The sequence below is a fragment of the Pseudopodoces humilis genome, chromosome 11 (assembly GCF_049639895.1).
Source record: "Pseudopodoces humilis isolate 2021_Gansu_Grassland_sample_001 chromosome 11, ASM4963989v1, whole genome shotgun sequence".
NCBI classification, from domain to species: Eukaryota; Metazoa; Chordata; class Aves; order Passeriformes; family Paridae; genus Pseudopodoces; species Pseudopodoces humilis.
In genome coordinates this window covers 20,119,826-20,145,531 of record NC_142210.1, presented here as the reverse complement: position 1 = coordinate 20,145,531, position 25,706 = coordinate 20,119,826, and the positions used below count along the sequence as shown (strand labels likewise).

At 37.9% G+C, this 25,706-nt stretch overlaps 1 protein-coding gene across 6 annotated transcripts in view; it reads left to right on the top strand.

The window, feature by feature from the left end:
• The window catches only part of NLGN1 (neuroligin 1), a 425,110-nt gene that overhangs the window by 208,308 nt on the left and 191,096 nt on the right, over positions 1–25,706 (top strand). For 3 of the 6 annotated variants that reach the window (XM_088061106.1, XM_088061107.1, XM_088061110.1), the window contains one exon: positions 16,282–16,341. The exons of the other annotated variants lie outside the window; for them this stretch is intronic. In XM_088061106.1, coding sequence (XP_087917232.1) covers positions 16,282–16,341 — 60 coding nt within the window. The remainder of the gene's footprint in view (positions 1–16,281; positions 16,342–25,706) is intronic. 6 annotated transcript variants of the gene reach the window in all.

Genomic DNA, 25,706 nt, shown 5'->3' with positions numbered 1-25,706 from the left:
TGATGTACATTTCTCAGCTTTATTCCAAATCCCCTAATAAAACAAGGAGCATGAGTCCTACTCAGCTGCTCCAGTAACTCTTAGCCTCAAGGAGCTAAGAGTTTTACACTAAACCAAATTCTGTGTAAAGGACATCCAGCCTTAGTCTTACTCTTAACAAAGAGAATAGGAAAATCCCATTTTGACCATACTCATCCTGCTGCTGGAATAACTGTTGGGAACAGGCAGCAAGTAGTCAATCCCTTTTCCTCTTGCAGACACCTCTAACCACTGCCTAGGGAAAGGATAAGCTACATCCAGCAGTACTCTTATATCCATTTCTTCTTCCATCCTCCTCTTGTGACCTCTGTTAATCCCTTTCATCCTCCAAAGCCAAAGGGAGCCTACATCTAAAGTTGCTCTTATCCTTTAACTCTTCCCAAAATAAAATGCTGCAACAGCTTTTGAAAAATGCTTTCAATATATGCTTAAGTGCCCATGATATTTATGCGATGATCTCAGACATCTGGGTGCTGTGTGAACTACTTATTTTTAATAGAAAAATATTGACCTGGGGTTGTGGGGTGCGTTTCAGAAAACACAGCAAAACAGAAATTCATCCTTTTACAAAAGGCTACCAAAGGCTTATGAGCCACGTGATTTCCACTTAGCCTTGTAAAGTAGGGCATAGCTGCAACTTGCTTTTGTAATGTGGCCTTGTACTGGCTTTCTGCCTTCTTCGTTTTCAGAAAAGACTGTATTTATATTTGTTTGGGGGCATTTTACATAATCAGGGAGTTGTGGATTACTAAAACGGATCTGGAGTTGTAAATACAACTCCAAGGATTCAGCACAAGGGCTCTCGTCTCGCTGGGTGTCAGGTTTAACACCAGACACAAAATATCTGTGATTCTTTACTGTGTCAATCGCTGTTGGTAACAAGTAAATCTTGTAGCACACCCCTAGTACTCCATCCAAGTGTGGTTCTCTTTATGTTTGGGTTTTTTTTTTTTTTAATTTTTCAAAATGATTATATTTCAGAAGTTGCTGGAGTAACTGCAGTTTTCCTTTCACAGATGCTAATTAACCTTTGGCTAACTTAAGTATCAGTAAGTGTGGGAATTTTTGATACATTAAAAGTAATAATGATTTTATTCTCATGAGTTTGCCCACTGGAAGAGTTTACTATGCTATCAGACCAGAAAGAAGGAAGGCGAAATGATTTTACATAGCTTAAAATATTAACTTACTTTTGATAGTATGTCCTAAAGTTTAATTAGCTTTTTTGGAATTTTTTTTCTAGGTTGCCTAGCATTCTGCTGCTATGCAGTGGCTTAATCTCTGCTTCTGCAAAGTATTTTAGAAAAAGAATGTGGTTAAGGTATAATTTTACAACTTTACATTTATTTTTTTATACACAGAGCTTTAAGCACCATGATGTATAATTACTAACCTAATTGAAAAGCACCAGTATTGGTAAAATAATAAAAAAGAATCAGCTGGCGACTCTCTACAGAAGATCTCCTTTCCTTTCTATCCTTTTCCTCAAAGTATATTTTAAAGCTTCTCTGAACTGACTTCTCTGAAGAGTTTTCAGAAGATCCTGTTCATGTAAGCAGGATGAAGTCAATGATGCTCACAGGAGTTACTTGTGTATTTAAAGCTGCTCAAATGCTTATGCCTTAAATGTTTTGCCACACTATTACTGTAGCCTTGATTTCCCATCTGTACAACCTGCCTTAGGTACATGAGGTGATTTTAATTTCCTTATTCTACTTTCTATGAGAAACCGCTCAAAGAAATGCCTCCTTTGAGCCTGAGTTGTACTGTTTTGAAAAGTATGTTTTCTTTATAAATTGAAGACAAAAGAAATCAAGAGTTTTAAAACAGCTTGATGGGTTATGATGGTAATAAAACATACTTTCTCTTCAATTTCAAAGTTCAGACTTTTATATTGTCAAATAAGCAAGTATGTGATCATTACGGCATAATGATCAGTGTTCTGACTAGTGTCTTTTTAGGAGCTGAGATTTGCCTCTGATTACAATCTCAACTTCTTTTTCTATTCATTAGCATTATTAGTCACCCAATTAGTCACCTGATTATCTTAAATTAATGCTATCAATAGATATGTTTTCAGATTTGAGTTTGAAACATTGTATTTCTGGCGACGCGCTGCGATAATTATTCAAATGTCTTTGTTAGATGGAGGATGACTTGATGCAAAATGCCCTCCTTTTCCTTCCTTGCACTGAAAGCAAGGAAATCCAAAGGTTTTTGATTCTACCAGAATTGTTCTGTACAATTTTCCTCACTACAATTTGAGAGGGAAACCTGGTTGACTTGTCCTGCTAGCTGGTGATTTTAGCAATCTGTTGTTCACTGCCTGATCAGGTGGGACATGAGGAGGAATTTCCTCAGAGAAAGGAATGGGCTGCCCAGGGAGGTGGTGGAGTCACCATCCCTGGGGGTGTTTAAGTAGAGATTGGGCATGGATTCAGTGCCATGGTCTGACAGGGTGGTGTTTAGTCACAGGATGGACTCGACCATCTCAGAGGTCTTTTCCACCCTAATTATTTCTGTGATTCTGTCATGATCAGACACAGTCATATCCATGCACGTTTCTCCTCCTTATTCTGCCCACCCTGCCTGCCCCCCACGTTTCCTCCTGACACAAAACCAGGCAAACACAGGTTTACATGACCCAGAGGAGGGAGAGGAGACGTGCTGCAGGACAGCCAAGCCATCCCCATCGCTCAGAGCCAGGCGAGTGCCTGAGGTGCCTGGTTTAATGGAGCTGCTATTTCATCTGCAGCAGGGGATGTCCTGTGCCATGCCATGGTTTTTCTGTTCTACAAAATGTTAAATTGGGAAAATCTGTAACATTCAGTATTTGCCCCCTTAGACAATATCTTATTTCCATGCTCCATCGAGCGAAATCGTGAAAGCAGCAAGGAAGATGGAGCTGTTAACGTTGGCATCCATTCTTCTTCTGGGAAGATATTTGTGTTTTAAGAATGATTTCTATGTCATACAGCTTACTAGTCTAGTAAGAAACTTGGGTACATATTTACAGACATTTATTGTGACTCATCAAGTAAATCACACTCATTTTCTAAATTAGTACTGTATGCCTATCAAATATGTTCTTTCCAGACAGCTGTGGTCCATTAAATATATCATTTTCTTCTTAAGAAAATTAAAATTCAAAGTTGAAATGAAACTTTGGGGAAAATTTTTAGCAAAATGAGATTGGAACATTTCTTCAAATGTTAAATTTTATTAGGGGGATATAGAAGGACAGGTTATCTCAGCCTGAGCAAGTGGGTGTAATATGACAGATGTAAATGTAACCTCTTGCTGCCAAAACAATATAAGTTTCTAGATATTTTGTTTTCCCTTCACAGGTAATGTTATTTTTACTTTGAAGGATGATGGGAGGGGAGGATCTTTATTTCAAGCTTGAAACCCAAAATAGACTCTGCAATTTAATATTTGACATAATAGATATGACAGATGCAACTAGTTGGAAGACTTTAAATGTTCTGTGAATTTTGCGTATGACACACACTGATTTGAATCACCCATCTGTGCTTTCAATGACGTGCACTAATTGCTCAAAACAATAGAATATCAGACTATTATATAGGTGTGATGCTACACAGCACACTCATTTTAATGTGAGTTTTATTCAGTTCTTCCTGTCTGTATGAAATGAGCTCCACAGAAAAAAATAACAATGAACTAACTAATTTTATGAAACTGTAGAATTGATTGTGGCAAGAAATGAAGTGAAATAGCGTTTTCCTGTGAAGGATGTGCACTCCTCAGCACCCTTTTCTGTCTGGTTCTCATTGCTGGAAGCTGGTAGTGGGATTTAGCTGCTGACATAAATTTCATTGTTCATCAGGGGTTCCAGTGCCAGGGGAGGCACCTTAGGAAACAAAGGATGCACTGACACTGCTGAGATTGATATATTTCATTGCAGCATTTATTAGGTTCTTTGAGAAGTTGTGAGCCAGTTCTTGTGGTGTTTGTCTCAGCTCTTAACAGTTGCAGCCATCAGTGGAATTTAAAGTTCTGTGTGTGTTATTCAGAGGGGAGGGCCAGCTCAGGTGGGATTTGCACCACTGTCAATCACACATCTGTTTTTGGGAAACAGCCTCTTGCAAGGAAGGGTTACAGCTGGCTGAAATCCACAGGCAACTGGAAATCTGCCAGAGGTGCTCTTTACTGGTGTCATGTCATGGGTTGGGGTGGAGTTGGAGGGTGAAGTGAATGGGGAAGGAGAGTGGCTGAGGAAGAGGCCCAAAAGTTCAGTGAGAGCAGTTCCAAGCTGAGGACGGGGCCCAGCTCACCAAGCAAGCACTGGAACCTCGATCAGTGTGAACAAACCATGGCTTTATATAAAAATGCTTTTAATTTACAAACAATACTAATTGCAAAGTTGGTTTATTGCTTTACATTGAAATGTAAAACAACTCTACTTTTTCCCACTTTCTGACAACACAAAACTATTAAATTTCTTCTGTTAAAAGGGAAATTTCATTTGTGTCTGTCCATTTCTACAAACCATGTAGAAGTAGACAAAACTCTCAGCCTGTTCTACAAACCTTTCAACACAAAGAGACTTACTGAATATTATTGATCAGTAATGCTGGGTGGTGTGTTTGCCAGGAAACAAAGTTTCACCAATAAAATACAAGTAAACACACTTTATTATTTATTTTTTGGATATCAGTAAAAGGTTCCTTTTCTTTTGCTTTCAAATATTCTGTCTGCATCTAGCATTTCTCCAGCAGATATACACAAACTCTGCACAGAAAATCCCAGGAGAAGGAGAATTATTTTTTAACTCTCACTTTAGCAAAAAAATGTGGAATCATCTGTGCCCACATACATTTCTAAAACTTTCTCCAACATTTAAATCACAATGTTAATATACACTCAGTGCATGTATATCTCTGAAGGCATGAGTTAAAAGCTCTCAGAAACAATTGAAGTTAATTGGATTGTTCCCATTTGTCTACATTAAATACCCTGCATTTACAGTTCAGTTAATAATCCCTTAGCTAAAGAGCTGGAATGAATCTGTCTAACACTGCCAAACATTATTGAATCCACAATGCTAACAAACTAACTAATTGTACAGGAAAACTGTAAATTTTAAATTCTGCCTCCTACTATGAAAACCACTCATTACCGCTGTGGAAGCAAAAATGAGAACCAAGATTGCTTTTGCTTGTGGGCCCAACAGCACAGAGAATCTTTGCTGCCCCATAGGAACAGGCCATCACTGTCTGTTACAGGAATAATCTTCACTGCCCTCAGTGGTTTTGGTGCTTTGATAGTCTAAAGTATAGTCCTGGTGCCAGTAGTTTGCTGTGCTTGCTGTAGGCATTCATTGTGCTCAGCAGGATGGAGCTTGGATGCTGTGATATTTTATTCACTAACTTCGGTTGACTTGGGAAAGGATCATTTGCTCAAATAGTTTCCAAAAATATTCCTCACAGATTTTTTTTTTTTTTAGGTTCTAAACAGAAGATGCCATTGACTACTCTAAACAAACCAACCTTAACAATTATCACTAAAGAGTTAAAGTGTTATAAAGTAACTGCTGTGTGTGTGGTCCTTGAAAAATGCCCTGTTTAATTTAGCTAGTGATTTTGTTACCAAAAGGACCCACGCATGAAACCTTGGATCACATTATAATTTAGTAGTGCATACTCTTTATTTAATTTATCAATATTTGTTAGGGAAAAGAAAATACATTTTACCCCACTAGTCAGTGTGAAACCCCTGGAAACTGTGCCCATACTGTGATCCTAAACAAGCTGACTTCCAGAAGGAAAATAAACAAAAACAGAAGTGAGAGTACCTTTTGTCCAGTGCTGAGAAATGTTGTGCCTTTATCTGCTCTGCATTTTGTTGCTTTCCTCTAGAGAGAAGGGTTATTGTCAGCAGATAAAGAATTAGAAATGTCATATTGTCCCAAGCCTGTCAACTCTCACCTAAGTGGCTGTTGTGAAAAATGGAAGCAAGGGCTACTCTGACATTTTGCTCTTAAATTTGCCATGCTTTTTGTAAATAATATATTGTAGTTCTAGACTTGACATTTTTTAGATCTGTTTCGTTTTGATGATCATTTTCTATTCACCAGCTTCTGTGTTAAGATACTCAATTATTAAACAGGAGGTATGAAGGCAAAGTTTCTACCAGAAGGGTTTGGAGCCTTCTGTCTATACAGGAGTCGACAGTAACTGTGTAAATATGTGGTCCCACGTATCACTGCCTGTCTGGGAGTTCTGCTAGATTAGAAGTGATGTGCTGATTTCCTTTCATGCTCCATTCAGTATAAGGATTTTTTTCCTATTCTTTTGGGAATCCTTAATGTAACATGCAGAGCAAGTCAACTGTACTTTCAAAACAGGTACTGTGCTAACACTGAAAACATGTCAAAATGAAAATGATTTTTCTTATGACAAGTATTTGATCCCACTAATCTTCAAGTGCTGGCTGTGCTGTTCTGGTTTTGTGACTGCTCCAGTGCTGAGATGTTTTGAGATTTCCTGCCTAAAGTTATGCTCTTCTAAAAATACAGAATGTAAATATGAGAAGATAAGTGGGGCCAGGCACTTTCCTTCTGACAGCTTTTTACATAAATGCTGTCCTCTCAGCTCTCCCATTGTCATTTCTCAGAACTATGCACTTTGATTCTGTCAAAAGGTGTGGTAATGAGAGCAGATATAATTATGTTTCTTAAAGCTGGTGACCACAGTCCAAATTAAATGGTCTTAAAGGATGTTTTGAAAGCTTCAAATAGCAGAGAAACATTTGACTTGAAGTATCTTTACTCTTACTAAGATCCAAGTTAATGGAAAGACTATAGTTCTGAGCACAGGTTATTAGTATCAGTATTAATTTCTTTAATGTGTTTCAGTATTACTCAGAGCTTCAAAAGTTTAGGAAGAAATCCCTGTGTTTAAAAGGCACACAGGAGTACCTGGTTGTCTGTATGTGTACACTTATGTAGCTGTAAATAACTAAGAGAAAATCCTTCACCTTCACCTTTCAGGAAGAAATTGTGCTGGGTGAATGTTTTTCAGATCATTTGAACATGAGTGCACATGTAAATATAGGAAATATATATATATTATAGGAAATATAATATATATATAGGAAATCCTATGTGCTGTTTCTGCCCTTGAGATCATGGGAGACTGACAAGGACCAGCCCTGTGACTGAGGTACCAGCATTGGATTGGGAAGTTCTGGCCCATGCTGGAGACAAGCCTTGACATTCAGCAATGGCAGGGTGCAGTTCTGCTTAGTTGAACCTGCTGGCACTGACTCAGAAAACACGACCTCCACCTTGCTTTCTCACTACAGAATCAGATTTCCTTTATGCTGCTCGAAATGTGGCAAGAAATGCAGTGATTCAGAGCTAGAACAAGGGCATTGAAAGGGTGATCAAGAAGAGTTTTACCTCGAAACTCCCTGCAACTCTGAGCGTTTGTGAGGACAGGGGTGGATTTTGTGAGGACAGACAGCTGTACAAAACAAGTTTCTTCTCTCCTTTGCCACTTTTCTGAAGAAATTCAGCTCTGAGAGGTAGCTAGAGTCATTTTACTGATAGTGGCTCAATCAGAAAATGGAGAAAATGAGATTTGCCTCTCATTCCTGATGTCTGTGGTTGCAGCAATGTGAGTTTCTAGATTGTAAAACACTGCACAGGTTGCAGTGAGTTACACAGAGCTCCAAGCATGTGCCTTGAAACCAGATGACACGAAGTGCATTGGGAAGAGGGGTGGGAGAACTTATTTCATTCCAAACTCTATATGAAAATATTATGCACAATTAACTTCATTTTCTCTGCAATGTTCAATTACATGGTTACATGAAGACCAATTTTGCTCTGCTATTTGGGCTGTGAAACTGGGCCTTGAGAGAGCTGGACTGTATGCTCAGCTGTGCCATAAACAACCCCATATAGCTGCTGTAACAGCAGCCCCTGCAGTTAGCAGAATTAGTCAGGAAGAAGGTTTTTCCACAGCCAGGCTTGTCCCTAGCAAAGGAATTTGTGCAGGAATCTCAAAGTGATCTCACCTGTCGAGACTGCTCTTCTGGGATCTTCTCTCCGCAGAGAGAGAGATTTGGGGACAAGATTAGAAAATTTATTTATCCAACTGTTGTTTTTGGCTGAGAACAGAAGGCAACAATGAAATAAAAGTGAAATAATATATTTTTTATGTTATTTTTTATATAAGTCAAGAGACAGCAGAGACTGCTTTTTCATAGTGTATAGGTTATTGCTGTAGATCACCCACCCTACCTATTTGAAGCAAGATAACACAAATTCCCCCAAAAAGCAGGAAAAAAAATAGAAAAAACCTTATCAGTTCATCTAAATTGGTGGTATTTTTTTTTCAGCTGTGTCTTTGTATGTCTTTATATAAAGGATGCACTCACTGCATCCTGACTTGCACTTATTACAACTGTGCTAGAGAGATCTTCAAGGGAAAGTGAAGATTAATGTTGATACGTTAATGGCAGTTGCAAATCTTCCTTTGGGAACCAAAAATTTGGATTTTAAAACTACAGATCTTTAGTTCTATCACATGAGCTAGTATGATCAATTTTTATAAGCTTGTAGTCTTAAGTTCACATCTTCTTTAAAATTAGGAGGCAATTTGATTATGAGAGCTGTGGAAAATGAATGCAGAATTTTATTTGTATGTACACAGACTAAGAAGCAATGCATTTATAAAAAGAGAATTGAATTTCATTGCAGAGATTTGGTAGTATGTTCAAGAGATTGAAATTCTATTTGTTGATTAGATTTATCCACAGAATAACTGAGGGAAGTTAGAAATTTGGGATGCTTCTCTCTGTTTATCTTTTACTCCTGAGCTGACCTCCTGGCCCAGATGCAAACAGAGCAGTTCTGTTAATGGTAGTGAATCTATCTCAATATTACTGGATTTAGCCTGTTGACTTCAGAGAACTTACTCAGAGGCTTAAAGTTAAGCATGTCCATAAGTCTTCATTAGGGTCTGGATTGCAGTCATTACCTGGAGAGAGAGAGAGAGAGAGAGAGCTGATTCATGATCTCAAAGCTCAGGTGGTGGCACAGCCATGTAATGCTGCACTCACCTCCTCACAGCAGCGTGTCACCCTGGAGTATGAGTGTCTGTAAAACAACATGAATTATTAATGCACACACAGTGGTAAAAGCTGCGTGAACTTGTGACAGAAGCACGTGAGGTGGCACTGGAGTCGTAAATGCTGATGTTAATGCCAATAGAACAGCTTACAGCTCCCATTTTTCACGTCTCTCACCCACCCATCGCTCGCCTCTGGAGCTCTCCAGCTGCAGTGCTCCTGCCTGAAGGCATGGGCTTCGTTTCTCTGTGCCAGCCTTGGCCAGCAGAGCCTTGGTCCCTTTGAAACATTCTCTTTCTCCTGTCTAGTTCTGATGGGTGGGACACTCACTCCTTTATCCTGAGTGTCTGTTCCATTCCTCACTCCTACTGGGACCAAAAAAAAAAAAATAGAAGTGAATAAATGTCACTCTTCTTTCGCCTCTCTAGCATATTTCTTTTTTCTACTGGCAAGAGCTAAAGTCAGAGTGTCTCAGAAATTAGGATGTGTAGAATAACTCCCAGGTTTTTGTCTCTTCCACTGAATAGCTTCTCCCCTGTCCTGGATCCAGCTGCACATGAGCTGTGTGCTCACCCCAAACCTGTGAGGGTCACCCGGGATATCTCCAGGGCTGAGCCTGTCCCTGCATTTCCCCTGCCTGCTCTCCCTGGAATGCTGCATGCAAGGCACAGCACAGAACCAAAAACCCCTGGAAATGGGCTTGGGTTTGTAGGGTGACCTGTGTGGAAGGGAATGGCATTTACCAAGGGGCTGTTCTCAGGACATGTGAACATAAAGTGTCAGTGCCTCTGAAAATATAGAGAATTTCAGGCTGCATCTAAAATGGGAAGCAGAAGAGTGAAAGTCTCCCTACATTCCCAGATTCTAATCTTATTTAAATTCACACATATCTAGTATGCAGTAATGAAACTCCTTCAGATTTAAGGGAAATCATGATCCAGCCAGTGTGATTAATCTTGTGAATAAAAAGGTTTGGGATTAGATATTCTTTCTGTGTGACACTTCAGCAATATGCTGTTATAAAAGGCACAGCAGGAGTTAGTCTTGAAGTGTCAGAATAGCTTCTTTAGTGACAAAGCATTTATACATGTAAATTTTCAAAGAAAGTTGGCAACCCTTTTGTGGGTTCAATTTGTACCTGTCACTCACTTGCAGATGCAAATTTGAGTTACTTGCAGCTCTAATTACAGAGCTTGATTGTCATCACAAATCAGGTAGTGAGATGTGAAACTACTGAGGTTTGTGCCATCATTTGTTGTTAAAACATGAATGCAAATGTTGACATCAAAAAGCAAAGTCGGCCAGGGCTTTGCCCTGCTAAGTATGAATATTACAAATAAGTGCAATATGGAAATAAAAGGAATTTAATGAGTGGGGATGTGTGTGAATAAGAAGGAAAGGAGTGTGTGGTGAAATAAGGACAATAAAAAGGGAAATAAAAAAGAAATAAAAGGATTGTTTTGTCTGTTGCAGCAAAGTATGACAAAAAAAGGAGATATTTTTTCATTTAAGTGTTTCTTAGACCCAGCTGCCTTTTGTACCTTCCAATTTATCTTCTCTAAGGAATTCTAGTTCTTTTGTTTTTGTTGAGATCTTTCTAATTTTCAAGTCAAGAAGATAACTTTATAAAACTATTCATCAGAAAGCTATTGTGCTATAACTTTCTCTTCTGTCATTACATTTATATATATGCATATATAGAGAGAGTTATATTTCAATGTCAACATAGAAAAATTTGATTTTTCTTCACAGAAAATGTTGAGGCTTGAAGATCGTTAATTATAACCCTTCATTAATTTATTCTAAATTAAAAACTGGAGATAGGTGCAACAGTTGTGCCTCAGCTAACGTCTGCTAGACAGTGATAACTCAACACAAGGATTTTTTTCTTTTTTTTTTTAGTTGGAGAATCTGTTGCACAAAAATGATGGTAGAAACAATAAAGAATTGTTTATTTTATATTTGGAAGCAAAGGCAGGTTCTAAAAAGATGTAATTCCATAGATTTTCAATGTTTAATTAAGAAGTGGGCTAATGAGGAAGAAATAGCAGTAGCTGGTTGGGGGTACTTAGGTAAGTTTGAATATAAATGTGTAATATCACTTTCATGTTTACATTTATGCATGTATATATATACATTTACATTTATACATGTAAATATGCAATGTCACATTCCACAGTGCTGCAACCCACTCGGTGAATTTTTCTACAAGTATAATTTCAGCAGTCAGCCTCAGTCTTGTCTCTTCCCCTTTCCATCGAGCAGACACCTTACCTCAAAGAATAATTATTTGCTATGGTGATTTCTAAATTACTGGATCCATGGAGCCTACTTAACCTAATGCAAAAGGTCTTTTTTCTTCCCCACTTTCCTCATTACCGAAGGAGAACATTTTGGCCCCAACAATGGCCGTATACATCAGCCCTGATTTATTAAGTTTAGAGGATTTGCACTGTTGTTTTGCAAAATGGTGTCAACTTGCAGCATGACTCTATTTGATGATGAATAGCTTTCCCAGGCCAAAGAGCTAATGACATCCAGAGCCCCCGTGCCTCCCACACTCCTGCAGTCCGAAAGGCCACGGATAATTTCTGCCGAATCAAGCCCATAAAGAGAGAATTTATAATCAGCTTTAATGTATTTGGGAGCTAAAGTACCTTAGTCCTTCATCAAAGGGAATGATGAAAACCAGCATTAATATGGCTGGATTTAATTATTTCTGAGTGCATAATTACTCTTTAGCTAACTGGACAGGAGGTATGTTATTTCTCTTATTTTGAGCAAAGGAAAGGCATCTGCAAGCACACAGTACTCACTGTCAAGATCTAAAAATGCAGCCTGTTAGTGCCTTAGCATTGATTGCAATACAAACAGAATAAATATTTGAATAATAATTTAAATAATGCAAAAGCTATTTTTAAATTAAATGAGTATAGGCTTCGTTAGGAGTGCCTCCTGTGCTCTGAGTTTCTTTGGCTTTTGTAGTGAGACTGTTCCTTGCCTTTAGGAAACATAAAATGCAGTAATCACTTTTTTCCCCCCTTTTTAAAGTGACTTAGGGGTCTAATTTCCCATTAGCATTAATGAGAGTTATGGGTATGCACCAACATGAGACTAAATGAGACAAAACCTTAGAGAGCCTTTTGATAAGTAAATCATCTTTGCATCAGCATTTTAGAGGCTTTAATATCCTCTTTCCCCCCCATTAGTTATGGCATCTATTACTTTGTTGATATTTAATATTTATTGCATAAACTTTAGCTAAAATCTAGGTTGGTATAGTATGGCAGCATTATCTGTTTGAAGGCTTGTGAGTTAAACATAGTAAAATCCTTTTTTTTATAATGGATGCCCATATTTGAAAGTGAAATGCTCAAAAAGTAAGATTAATTGGGCCTTCACAAAAGGTAAAAAGAAGGCTACAGTAGAACAGTGAAAAGTAACTTGGGACAAAATACTTCTGGCAATCATAGTTTTGTAAGATATTCCTTTTTGTTTCATTGGCTCATAGTCCATTATGTCTTAATATTAATATTCTTAAATTAGTTTCTGTTACCTGAAAAGAATAATAAAATGATGGAAGAACTCTAAAAAATTATATATTGAGTGAACAGTCAGTGCTAAAGAAATTAACCTAGTTGAAGGGATACATTTAATTTACAAAATCATAAAGTATCTGTAGAATGTTAATTGAAAGCTGCAGAAAATATCTAAAAACTATACACTTACTAAGGAATTTCAGTTCTGATTTATTTTTACTTAAAAAGGCAATTGCTGCTACATTTTGCAGGTTCTTGCCATTAGATTTTATTCTGTTTATCTGCTTGTGATTTCAGCGTGTTTTCCTGTGTGAGGACTCAAAACATCAATCTTTCTTTATGATCATCCAGACACAGCGAGGCTGTTAGTCAGAGTAATCAGTTATCTGGAGAATCAGAAGCAAAAGCCATTTCTTACTGATTTTAGGATGAGAGTTATTGCTGAAAGGGGTGGAATTCTAATCCAGAGCTTCTCTTAATACCACTTTCATGACTTCAGGAAGTGTTTTCAGCATCTGCAGGTGGAGCAGACAGCACAGATCAGAGCAGCTCTGCCTCCTCTCAGAGGGGCTGAACCGCTCCAGGCTGCCCTGTGCACAGTGGGTCTTGAGCTGATGCTTCTTTTAGGGATTGCCCAGCAATTAAAAAAGAGAAATTAAGCCTCACAGCACCCCTGTGTGTTTAGATAAAATATAAGGAGGTTCATGCCTGCTACATGAGGGCTAAACTCTGTTTTGGTTTCTTGGACTCGGGGCGTTATAGTTCCAGGAAGCAGAAAATCTCTCTGTAATAAGTGTTGTCCATCATATTTGCAGGCTGGAGTGAACTTGTGGGAGAAATAATCTCTCCTCTGTTTCCCAGGCACTGTGAGTGGTGCCTGGTGGCTCTGCCACGTGTCTCCAGGGGGATGAGTCCTCCTGCTTGGGGGGACGTGGGGAGCAGAGCCCTTGTATTGTGAAACACATCTACTGCTATATTAAAAAAACATGTTTAATTTATGGCAGCTTAAAAATAGGTCAGCCCCTTTGCAAGAAGGAATTGTCAAGCACTGGAAGAGGCTGCCCAGGGAAGTGTTTGAGTCACCATCCCTGGAGGTATTTAAAAGATGTGTGAGTGTGGCTCCTGGGGACATGGCTTAGCGGCTGCCTTGGCAGTGCTGGGTTACTGCCTGGGCTAGATCTTAAGGGTCTTTTCCAAGCTAAACAATTCTATGATTTGAAGGAAGATGGTCTGATTTTTTTTTAAAATGTTTTTCAGAGAACCTCAGAATGGTATAAACATGGAAATTATCCAGATTATTTTTAAAGCTAGCCCCAGTCATGCTTTACCATATTGTAAAATCAGAAATAGTATGAGGCCAGACATTTATATTGAGATGGTTGATGCACTTTGTAATTGAAGTTGAGATCTGGAACCATGATCTACACAAAACACCTGCCAAAGGGCAGTTATTAAAAAAAATGTCACATACATTGTCTTGGTTTCATCTAGAAAATAAATTGCCCATCTCTATGCAAGTTATTTGGAGAAATGAGTGTTGTTTGCCTTTCCAGATGCCACTTTGCCCCTTTCTGGTGACTTTTAAAATTTAAAATCTAAGAAGCTATTAAGAACATATGTGTGTGTGTATAAATATATATATATATATATATATATATATATATATCTCCTTGCTTCTGTCTGCATCTCCATTCTTAAGTACACAGCTCTTGCCCTTCTTAAATTCACTCTTCCTGTTCTCTATGCTGAAAACCCATCACAAAATTACTGTAATTCTTTTCATAGAGTTTTTATATTTCTGATTTTATTCTTTTAGAAGTAAAGTCGTTATTGTCTGAAAATGCTGGGCTGAGAGATATTTGAATGTGTGTGTTTGGATCAGGGCACATTATGCAGACACCAAATATTGCAAATATCCAGGGCTTGTAGTAGGAAAAACTCGCACCACCAAGGCTTTCAGCTGAGCAGAGTGATTGTTAGAGGTGTGAATATAAAAATGCTTATGTTTTATTTACCATGTATAATTCCAGTGTTCTGTATTTAGAATGAGTTAAAAACTATACTCCTGACTGATGCAGGAATTAAGGTATTGAGCTTTGGTTTTCAATAATATGGTCCAGTTCCTACATTCACAGTTAAAGTCTCATGGTACTTCATGGTTTTATTTCTGTTTCTTAAATCCATGCAACTGGTAAAAACATTTTATGATTTTTTTTTTAAAAATGCATCACTCAAATACATGGTATTTTGCCTATAAATGACAAGTTCAATGCTGAATGACTAAAATCCTGTAAAATAACAGAGAGCTTTTTAAATACAAATGTTTTAATACTCCACAGTGCTTAGATTTAATGCATGTCTCTTGCCTACATCTACTGCAAATATCAACACATACTGTTCATCTCTTTTGTTGTTGTTGTTTTTGTCTATTGCTATTTTATGCATGAGGAAGTTCTTGTTTTCTACTCTGTGCTTGGCTGGCTTTTTCTTTTTTTGTTACTTAGCCCTGTGTTCGTACTGATTGCTTTTTCGCATGCAAATTACAGAATGTCATGGAAATGAGAGAGCTCTGAAAAAAAAAGGAAAGATAATGCTGAGTTCCAACTGTCTTTTGTTTGTGCATAAGTGTGTAAAATATATGACATGGAAATATTATCAGAGTGGCCTTTGACTTTCCTTCTGGTGTATATTTTTATTACTCAGTAAAGGAATGGGCATTTTTCCCATTGGAAAATATGATAACTCTAGAAATACTAATACTGTTAATAATACAGGTGCTGGGCATAAAGGAATTTTCTGTCATCCTCCTTTTATGGAGATAAGGAATTATGAACACAGATGCCTTGCCCAAGCTAAAATTTCAATTCAATGCAATTTTTTTTGCATGAAACTCTGGCCCCGTTGAAACCAATGGCAAAAGTCATTGTCTTCAGTTGGTCTGGGATTTCACTCTTGTTTCTGGTTTACATATGGATTTTCATGTTTCCTTACAAATATCTCAGCAGGTAGTCAAAGGTTTCAAGGGTATCTACAGCTCTATTTTAAAGAGAATGTGATGAATGTGTCAAAAACCCTCAAAAATTAAACCCGGGCTTATCTTTATGTAAAGCATGAGCTTAAATGGTTGAATTTAAAAATGTGAATTAGCATTTGACAGAAAATATTGTTTTAACCAATTGTCAAGACTTTTATTAACCACCTTATTGCATCAAATGCAAGAGGTAATTTGGCAGTTCTTGTCTCCACTATTCCTAATAACAGCAACAGGAAAAAACCAATTAAATGAAGTGGATAAATACAGTCCATGGCGGGGTATGCTTTTAGTAAACAAGCTTTGATTCTTCATTTAAAAACAATAAAACACTGGGCACTCTCTGATTCTTGTGCTAGATGTTTCTAATAGCCATACCCCCTAGGGAAGGTTTTGCTGTAATATTTGAAAAACTTAATGAAAAATGGGTTGTTATAAACTAAGATTTCCCTCCCTGCAAATGTTTTTCTTGAAACGTCCGTGGGAATTTAATATTCACTGTTTTTTTCCTCAGTCTTGTATATTCTTGAATTGTCTTTTTTCCTCCATTTTCTCCGTTCTTAATCCTAGGTCCCCTTACAAAGAAACAGACAGATGATTTAGGTGATAATGAAGGTGCTGAAGATGAAGGTATTTTTTGCCGCCAAACTGATTTGCATGACAAGGATCCCTGAAAATCTTTTTTCTCCCCTCTTTTTTTGACTTCTTGTCTTCTTTTGAAGAGTTTTTTTGTTTTTTAATTCCCATTTTTGATGTGTTTTGTCTTCTTGCTTGTTGTTATACATATATATTTTTAATTTTTTAAAAGAAAGAATGTTGTTAAGTTCTACGTTTTGCTACAAAACAGTAACAATATTTAAAAAGGAGGTTTTTTGTTTTCTTGAAATGGACTTTTGATATGTTGCATCCCACCTTTTGACTGAATTTTGTCCATACTATTTAAACTAACACTCTTTTAAAGTTTCTCTGTACACCTTTTTGCATGTTTTCTAACCCTATGTATTTCACCAAGTACAAAGATGTTTCTTTTTTTTTTTCACTGACTGATCTCAGTTTGATAAACATAGAAAATGTTGTGTTTAAAAAAGGAAAAATTCAGAAAATTCCTTAAAAGTGTCTCTTAAGCAACTGAATTTCCCCAAATGCCAACCCATCTGCATTTATGCTGCAATGAAAAAATATAAATAAATTAAAGGATACCCCACCTCCCTCCAGAAGGGAGGCAGCATTGCCAGCTGGTGAAGCTCTGTGGAGCTAAACTAAAACTAAAGGAACCCAATGTCTTCTGTTTTCTGCAAGCATACAAAGATGCTGATCTGCTTGAGCTGACCCTTAGAAAACCCTATTACCAAGTAAAATCAAAAGTTTGAAATGTCAAGCATATTATTCTGTTCATAAATTATGTCTGTTGATCATGAAGCTATGCAGATTTGATATTTTTTCAGGGCTATGAAAATGGTAACAAGGGGCTCTTTTTCCTGAGAGGTCTCATCCCTTCAAGTAGATGTGCTTCAGAGTTCTGAATCTTAAACACGCTTTGTATGGTTTATGGTCAATGAGTAAAACAAATTACCATATGGGAGAGGTAGAGTTGCTGCTTGCTGTTCTCTTAATATTTGGGGTGTCAGGGGGACGTTGGCCAGATACTAAATGAAACTTGTAGGCTGGAAGGCTCTTAATTAAAAAGTTTTTCATCACACAGAACATCAACTACTTAACTTAAACAGGAGCACACAGTCTTTTTAGAGAAGATAAAGGAAGGAAAATTTGAGCATTTAACTTCTTACCCAGTAACTGAACACAGATTTTGTCACAATTTTATGATTGATTGATGATCCTTTACTGGATCTGTATGTTAAAGCATACAAATGAAAGCCCACCAGCTGGGCCAAAATTTGTAAGATTTGATGATTTTGATAAATTGAAAATCTCCTTTGAAAGCTCTCCTGTGGTGGCTTAAGCCAGCAGGCAGCTAGACAGCACTGAGCCAGTCACTTACTCCTTCCTGGGGGAGAGAACTGGGGAAGGAAATATAGAAGTAAAATTATTAATTGATATAAAGACAGTTTAATATGACGGAAATGAAATGAAATAATAGGAATAATCGTGATAAAGAAATGAGGATATGCCAAACATGTGGTGCACAGAGGAATTGCTCATGGCCCCTGGCTGATGCTCAGCAGCTCCTGAGTGGTGACCCCCAGCCAGCTTCCCCCCAGGTCACATGCTGAACATGATGCCACAGGATATGGAATATCTGGAATATCCCTTTGGCCTGTTGGGCTCAGCTGTCCTGGCTCTGTCCCCTCCTAACCTTGCCTTGCTGTGAGCACAGCAACAACTTCAAAATCAGCGTGTTATCAACATTATTCTCACCCTAAGTGCACAAATTAACTCTATCCCAGCTGAAATCAGGCCACACTATTCAGAGCTAATTATGACAATTGAGATTCTCCTAGTTTTATGAGGTCAGGACATTTTTCCAAGAGTCCATGGTAGAATATTGCAAGGGATATTCTTATGAATTCTCAAAGATCTGGGATAGTGAATTAGCCATTACTCTGTCTTGTTTGAACAAACAAGAAACCACTTGAAATTTGGGCTATTCACCCAGTGGGCCTTAGTAGCTCTCCTAAATTCCTGTATAATTGCCAAGACAGATGCTAATGACATCGGATTTGTTGAGTCCTTCTCTGCTTAGACTTCAAAGAGCCTCCTCAGTTTACTGAAATTCAGCAGAGAGTGGTTGCTGTCAGAAAGTACTTCAGTAGGTAGGCTCAGAGGAGAGGAGGGATCTCAGTCTGCTGAGAACAAGTGTCCATGTCAGGGAAAACCTGTCTCCCTCTCTGACAATTGCAGGAGAGAGAATAAGGACTGTAAGAACACTGCAGTCAAACTAGGGGGGAAGAAGAACATTTACAACACTAATAAATCTCTGTAATTTATAGGACTGGGATTAATTTTCTCTGGCATACAAGTGACAGTTTTGTTCTCCTTTCCATGCCAATAGAAGAGTGCAGGCAGTGATTAGACTTTTACTGCTTCCGAGAGGCACAGAGAGACAGGGAAAATTTAAATTTTTATGATCACTAGACACTCTAGACTGCTGGGTTTTCAGCTGGGTTGATAGAAGCCCTGTCTGCTGAGACCCTGCATTTCCCAGGGGAGGAGCAGGATCAGAAGTCCTGCATTTTTGTGAGCCTGCTCCTCTGTATTGAAACTCTAGAACTTGTTGCACGTGCAGAACTGAAGAGTTCACAAACTCAGCTGTATGAGTTTGGGTATGAGTAGCAGGAAAGAGTCAGGCCAAGCAAAAGGTCACCTTAGCTCTCCAGTTTTCTGCTAGCCTGTCCTTCAAAGCCTTCACTTTTTGTAGGACAGTAGATTTTAGGCACTGCAAAATCCTTCAAATGAATAGCTGTGGGGGAAAAAAAAAGCTGAAGTGAATGAATGATGAAATTGGAGCATTAGGGACACTGGGCTGTACATGTGCAAAACAACTTATCCGATATCCATAGAGTCCATGTTACATAAACAATGGCCAGTGATTTCTAAAATGCCCAGGATGATCTTTACATCAAAAAATCCAGAGATCTCAGGTCTGTTTATTGTATTCTATCTTTCTGAAGAAAGAGCTTCCATAGCAGCTTCTTGCAGGAAACATCTGGAGAACATTTTGTGTTGTGCCACTCAAATATCTGAGTTTGATTAGAAGATTTCATTTTAAAACACCGTTCAATAATCCTACTCCCATCAGCTGCTGCCATTACCACAGCATTGGTGCAAACCTTGCCAGCACAAGCACTGGAGTCAGTAATCAAACTTGGATCTCTGGTATGTGCTGCAACCACTAGACCAGGCTTAATTAGATCATTTTTCATTTTTGTTTTCAAAAGAGCCAAAGGCAGTAGTGCACATTACCAGCTAATGATCTATTTGCTGTTTAAAAATTGAAGGTGTTTTCAAATTCTATGAGTGTGAAAAGTCAGAAATAATATAAATGCCTTTTTTTCCCCCCAGTCTGGATTCATTCTTCTTTCTGTTTAACCCTTTCATTCCTACACTTCTAGTGCTTACCTGTTTTCTGTAAATATTGAATGACTTGAGCAGGCACCAAAAACAAGAGTGGCAAAAGCAGTTGCAAGCAGTGAGCACTGGGGCTTTCCCTCTGTATAGCAGTGGTGGGTTTGCCAATTTTCTGACCTGCAGGTATGCAGTATCTAGTGTAGATGAAAAATTTACCTTCAGATTGTTCAGCAGTTACACGAAATGTACCTTCCCCAGTCTGGAAACAAGGCTTAGTTTTAAAAAGTAAAATATTTTAATCTTATTGTCTTGCCTTAGTCTTAATTTTGGTCAGGTAATAATTTAATTTGGCTATAGCAAAAAATCAGTGACTCTTAGGCAACCTTAGTTCCTATCCACTAAAATCCTAAGCATGACCTAAATTTTGGCAACACAAATCATTAACCAGCCAATGTACTCTGGGATCAGAACTGGACTTGTAAGTAGTTAGTGTTCTACGAAATATCCATGAAGGATTGCTCACAAATGAATTCTCATCCACTGCTCTATCATACACACCTTGCCTGGCACATCAATCTGTCAATCTTAAATCCTTATTTAGTCCCCAGTGCTGTTTGAGCATCTCAGTTTTTAATGTATTCAGGCTCACAGCATCCCTCTGCAATAGAGGAATGCTGCTATTCCATTTTTAGAAAGGAAGAATACAGATGCCAAGTCTGAGGAATGCAGACACCATGTCTGTTGCTAAGAGTACATGCCTCAGAAGTGGGGTCTGCACTGTAGTTGATAGATGCTTCTGCTCTTCCCTCCTCCCTTCCAATTTCTCCTGTGGAAAAGGAGACAGATTAGGAGCAGATGTTGCTGTTTGCTCACAGCCTGTAACTGTGATGATTCTGGTAATTTAGTCTGGTGCTCTGTCTTGTATGGGCTATTGGACTTCTCTGACAGAAGGAAGTTCTTGGTCTAGAGCATGTTTTAAATCAAAAATGCCAAAAACCAACTCAAAGTTGCTAATGATGCAGAATTCATCTGCAAATCCCTTCTTACGCTTAACAGACTGCAGTGCCACTGGTGAGAAGGAGCACATTGCAGAGTTGAGGCTCTCCAAAAGCCCCTGTCACTCCATTGGTACTAAAATACACTGAGATGCCAAGTTTGGCATTTCTTCTGCCTTCAGTTGTGGTGGTAAGAAAGAGGGGGAGCAACACTCTTCCTGTCTGGCACTGCTTGCACGTTTTTGGACTTGGGAGATCAGCAAAGAGCAGAACACATTCGTCTGCCCTGCAAAGCAACCACATGCTCCAGCCTTAATTATAGCCCTTAATGAGAGCCAGCCAGGCTGGGGTAGCACAGATCTGACCACTTTGGGTGAGCTTGTTGACTGATGCACGTAGCCAAATTCATGATTCCTGTTCCTCCTGTCACCCATTCATGTCAGCTCCGTGATTTCCTCTCCGACGCACAGCTTCCGACACCATTTGCACTTTAAATTGTGCAGATTTTATTTTCCCTTTACACACAGTTCAAATTGTGTCAAAATTTTGTGGTGATGTTATTAATACTTGAAAACATGCATGATAAAATTCTGACAGACCTTTAATTTAAGTACCTCTTTAGGGCTTCATTTTACTTTCAGCACTGCCAAGCATTGCTTGTACAGTGAAGAGTCTGTCAGCTTTTGCATTTCTAACCATCACCCTTTAATAATTTAAAATGACTGCCTACCTGGCTATTGAGGTCCTGCTCTAATGGGAATCTGCTCCAGATGTTTACCTGTAAAAGCTTTGGCCTTTTTCATGCTAGGTTAACATTCATACAGTCCTCCATCAGGATCTCAAATAATTTCCAGGTAAAGGAAGTTAAGGGTTTGAGAGTGCACAAAATGATCCCCTGGTTTGACAGATAGGAAAACAAACAAAGGGAGAGAATTCTATTTGTCTGAAGCCTGAGGGATGCAGGCTGTATTTTAAAATAGAAAACATATCTGAAATGCCTCACAGAAGCTCAATAGTTGCTTTAATAGTCTTGGAACTAGATTTTAATAGTCTAGTTTTATATCTCATTTTAAAAATGTGGCATTAATGGATGTTTACATATTAGGACTAAGTGCACTAGTTTATTAAATGGTAGTGCAACTATAAGGCAGCTGATGGATTCGAACTGAAAGGTCAAATGCTGTTAAAAGGCTTTAAAATTATTAAGAGTAGCAATGATTGGTACCATGCTCTACTTAAATATTTTCTACAAAAGCTTATAGAACAGTTACACACATATCCACATACCCACATTACATTCTTTGGAGGGCACACACAGGTTTTTCACTAACCAATCTAAAAGTTTTCCACTGTTCTGGGCCTGTTTCATGTTCAAAACCCAAAATTTACTTAACAATCTGCATCAAGCTGTCACAATTTTTTATGCCATCTAGAAAAGCAATGCTTGTGACATGGGTGCTAAATTAATTATCTTTTTGTGTGAAGTTGCCTCCAGGCAGGCTTTTTTCCATTCCCATTTTGGTTGTGCCCTGCAAATTATGTTTGTTAAGTCACGTGCCCAATTCACAGCAGTTTTGAATGATTGAAGCTATAATTATATTTTGTTACATATGATAATTGTGACTGATATTCACAGTCAGACCTGGTTGCCTGTTGTGTAATGTAACAAACACAGAATGAAAGTTATCCCTATTCCTAAATTGTCTGTAACATAATTGAGACATAGAAAGTAGGTGCAACAAACATTAGAAAGGTACAGAATAGAAGTGATAATAGAAATAATTACAAGAAAGTTAATGTATATGTAATATAAATGAGGTTAATCCTCTGCTATACAGTAAGATCTACTTAGAGGTTTAATGAACTAGCAATTTAAAGCTAAACAAATCACAGCACCCAAAAATGATCTTCTGTGTGACTGAAACCAGAACTGACTTGAATTTGAGAAGGATTTTTAACAGTGCTATCCTTGCATACGTCTTTGAAAAGATGAATGTGTCCATTTTTAATTAAAGCAACACTTAATAAAAAGCAACAAAAGTGCAGAACACAACTAAATTAAATCAGTCTATAAATCTACTCTTGGCAGAAATGCCACATTTACACCTAAAGTCTTCAGGTTCAGAATGAGCTACAAACACAAACAATTAATCTGCATCCATGAATAACTATTAATCTGCATATGAAAGTGTAATTACAGTGTCCTGAGATCACTCCAGCACATGCACAGAAAGGACTGACACCAGCCTGTAGGAAAAAATGAAAGATGTATCATTTATGGTCAGGTTTTGAAAAGTACCTGAGTACCAAAAACATAAATTACTTACTTCATTGACACTTAACTTCAATAATCACCTTTTTAAAGTACATCTTTCTGCCACTTTTGTACCAATACACAAAAGTGTTCTCCTCACAGAGTATTCTTTTAATTCTCCTTCCAGTTTAGTTTTAAAGGATGAGAGTTTTCATGGAGGAACATTTTAAGGTAGGAATCAATTCTTGATTATAATCTGATTTTTTTCTCTCTTGCTTCAGTTGTATCAGTTAATAATCTCAGTGGTTAATAACATATGTATTTAAACAACACTCTCCCAGCTGAATATTTGCACCTTTCAAATATTCCTGGCTATAGACTGCAATTGATATGAAATCTCTGACCAAAGTGCAGTGATCTTTTTTCCCATGAAGAGCTCCACAGCTTTGTATAATCCATAGCCCAGAGCCCCACCAGCCTCAGCTGAATTCTGCACACCCTGAGTGATGTCTCCAGCACTAAATCGCTGCCCAAGACACTCAGATGCACAGTTTTTCTTTTGTAAGAGGGATTCCTCTTAAGACTGATGACTTTGGTAAAGCAGCATGAGGAAAATTCGTTCTGCATGTCATTTGGCCTGACATGGCACAGAGGCAGAGCTGGAAACTGGCCTTCCTTATCCATCTGATCTGTAATCTCTACAAGGATATTAGTAGTAGAAAATAACAGTATTGTAGAGACAGAAATTACTCAAATAATAACTTCCTTATATATGAGATTTTATTCATGAATATGTGCTTCCTTTCTCAGATAAACGACACCCATTCTTTTCTAAATATTCCATTATTTTTCAGATATACAGGCCAGTTCTACCAACATTTCATTGCTGTTCACTGTTGGTGCTCTCTAATTCTATGTAATTTTAATTAAAGAAGAATTCTGAGACAGTCTCCCCCTGTGTTACCATCAAGCATACAATTAACTGTGTACAATTTCTGCTGGGAACAGTCACACAGTGATTTCAGATTAATAATTTATTATTGCTTCCATATTTATATAAAAAAATAGAAAAGGCAGCACAGACTAACAAAACATCTACTGAAACTGCATATGAATTTGGAAAGATTTTTTCCACAGTGTAGATTTTAAACCTGAGGAGCTCATAACTCCATCCTATGGACAGTGAAGATAAATAATCTGTAGCTTTACACTCCAAGCTGCATGTTGGAAAGCCCTCACTAAAGGCTCAATCAAGAAAAGCAATACAAGCAATTTCATTCACAACCTTTCATCATCTTTTTGGTGTTGAATAAGTGATTGTTCTAGCACTTCCAGTATTGAAGATCCAATTTCTGATCTTGACTGTCCTGGCATTTTCTTCAAATTAGAATCAATATCAAAATAATCGTAGCAGTTGGCTTTTTATAAACAGAAACCTCTGTGCTGATGTTTTCCAGCAAATTCCAAAAGCAGGGATTTTAGTGTAGCTTCCCCCTCCTGCTCCTTACAGTGCTTCAGAAACAATTCCAACAGTTCTGCAGAGAGCTCCCTTGAAAGCTTCTTAACTAAGATCCTTCCCAATCAAAGGAATAAACAATACATCTGAGGTTTCTTCAAGCACTGAAGGAAGCAACCAGAGAAGTCACTTGAATGTTGTCATAATGGCAAAAAAAAAGTGGTTTTGAATCAGAATATTCAGAACAGTTCATCACTGGGAAATTTTCCTGGGCTCCCTTGCTATTGTCTTTCTTGATTTTGAGGGACTATTATGGCATATTATGATTTGTGTGGTGAAAGAGACTCAGGCACCCAGTAAATCAGAACAAAATGCAATTTAATCAGATGTAAGAGTTTAAATTTACACCTAAGCTGATTTATTTCCTGTCCAACAGAAACCCCCCAACTTTTAAAAACATACCAGCCCATACTAACTGCTTTGAATTGGTACTCAGGAACAATTCTCCTCAAGAGGAGTAGCACTGTTCATATAGTCAAAATTTTTTCCTGAGTAGATGCATCCGTTTGCAAATAGGACTGTTTTGGGGTGGAGGGATACCTAAATCAAAACTCAAAACAGTGTGACAATATCTAATTTTGTTGTCAGAGAGAATGGCAGAGCTTCTAACATTTTAAAACTGTTCCCTACCTTTGATGTCACTTTTGAGAATCTCACAGTTTTTTTTGAATACAGGGTGGGGATTTTTCAATATTGTTCCAGGCAGTTATTCATTCAAATATTCAGTCTTTTTCATGATTTAGGAAATCATCAAGTGCCCATGCACCTTAACCTTCAGGCTACCCAAGTTATCAATAATCTTTATGCAAGGTCTAAGTGCTAAACAAGTACTTTCTTTTTTCAAGTACTTTTTGAACTCAAACTTCAGACCCATCCTAAGTCAGCTGTTTGTACAAATTAGTGGACTGGAAGTAATCAACACTTTTATGTATGAGCAGAAATCTTTATCTTAATTTGTTGGAGCAGTTTATCTTAATATGTAGGATTTCCCTCAGCTAAGTGAACAGAAAGTTGCACTGAGTTTTTGCAAGTGTTCGTCTGAAATGAGCTCACTCTCATGTTAGTAGGCACCATGCAGAAGACACTCAATTCAGCAGGGTCAGAATCAGAGCAATGCCTCACTGCACCTGAGCAAATGTGTTACCATTTTCACTTCCTTTTCAGAGTGTTTCGAAAACAGGAGTTTTAGTTACGAGCAAGCCAC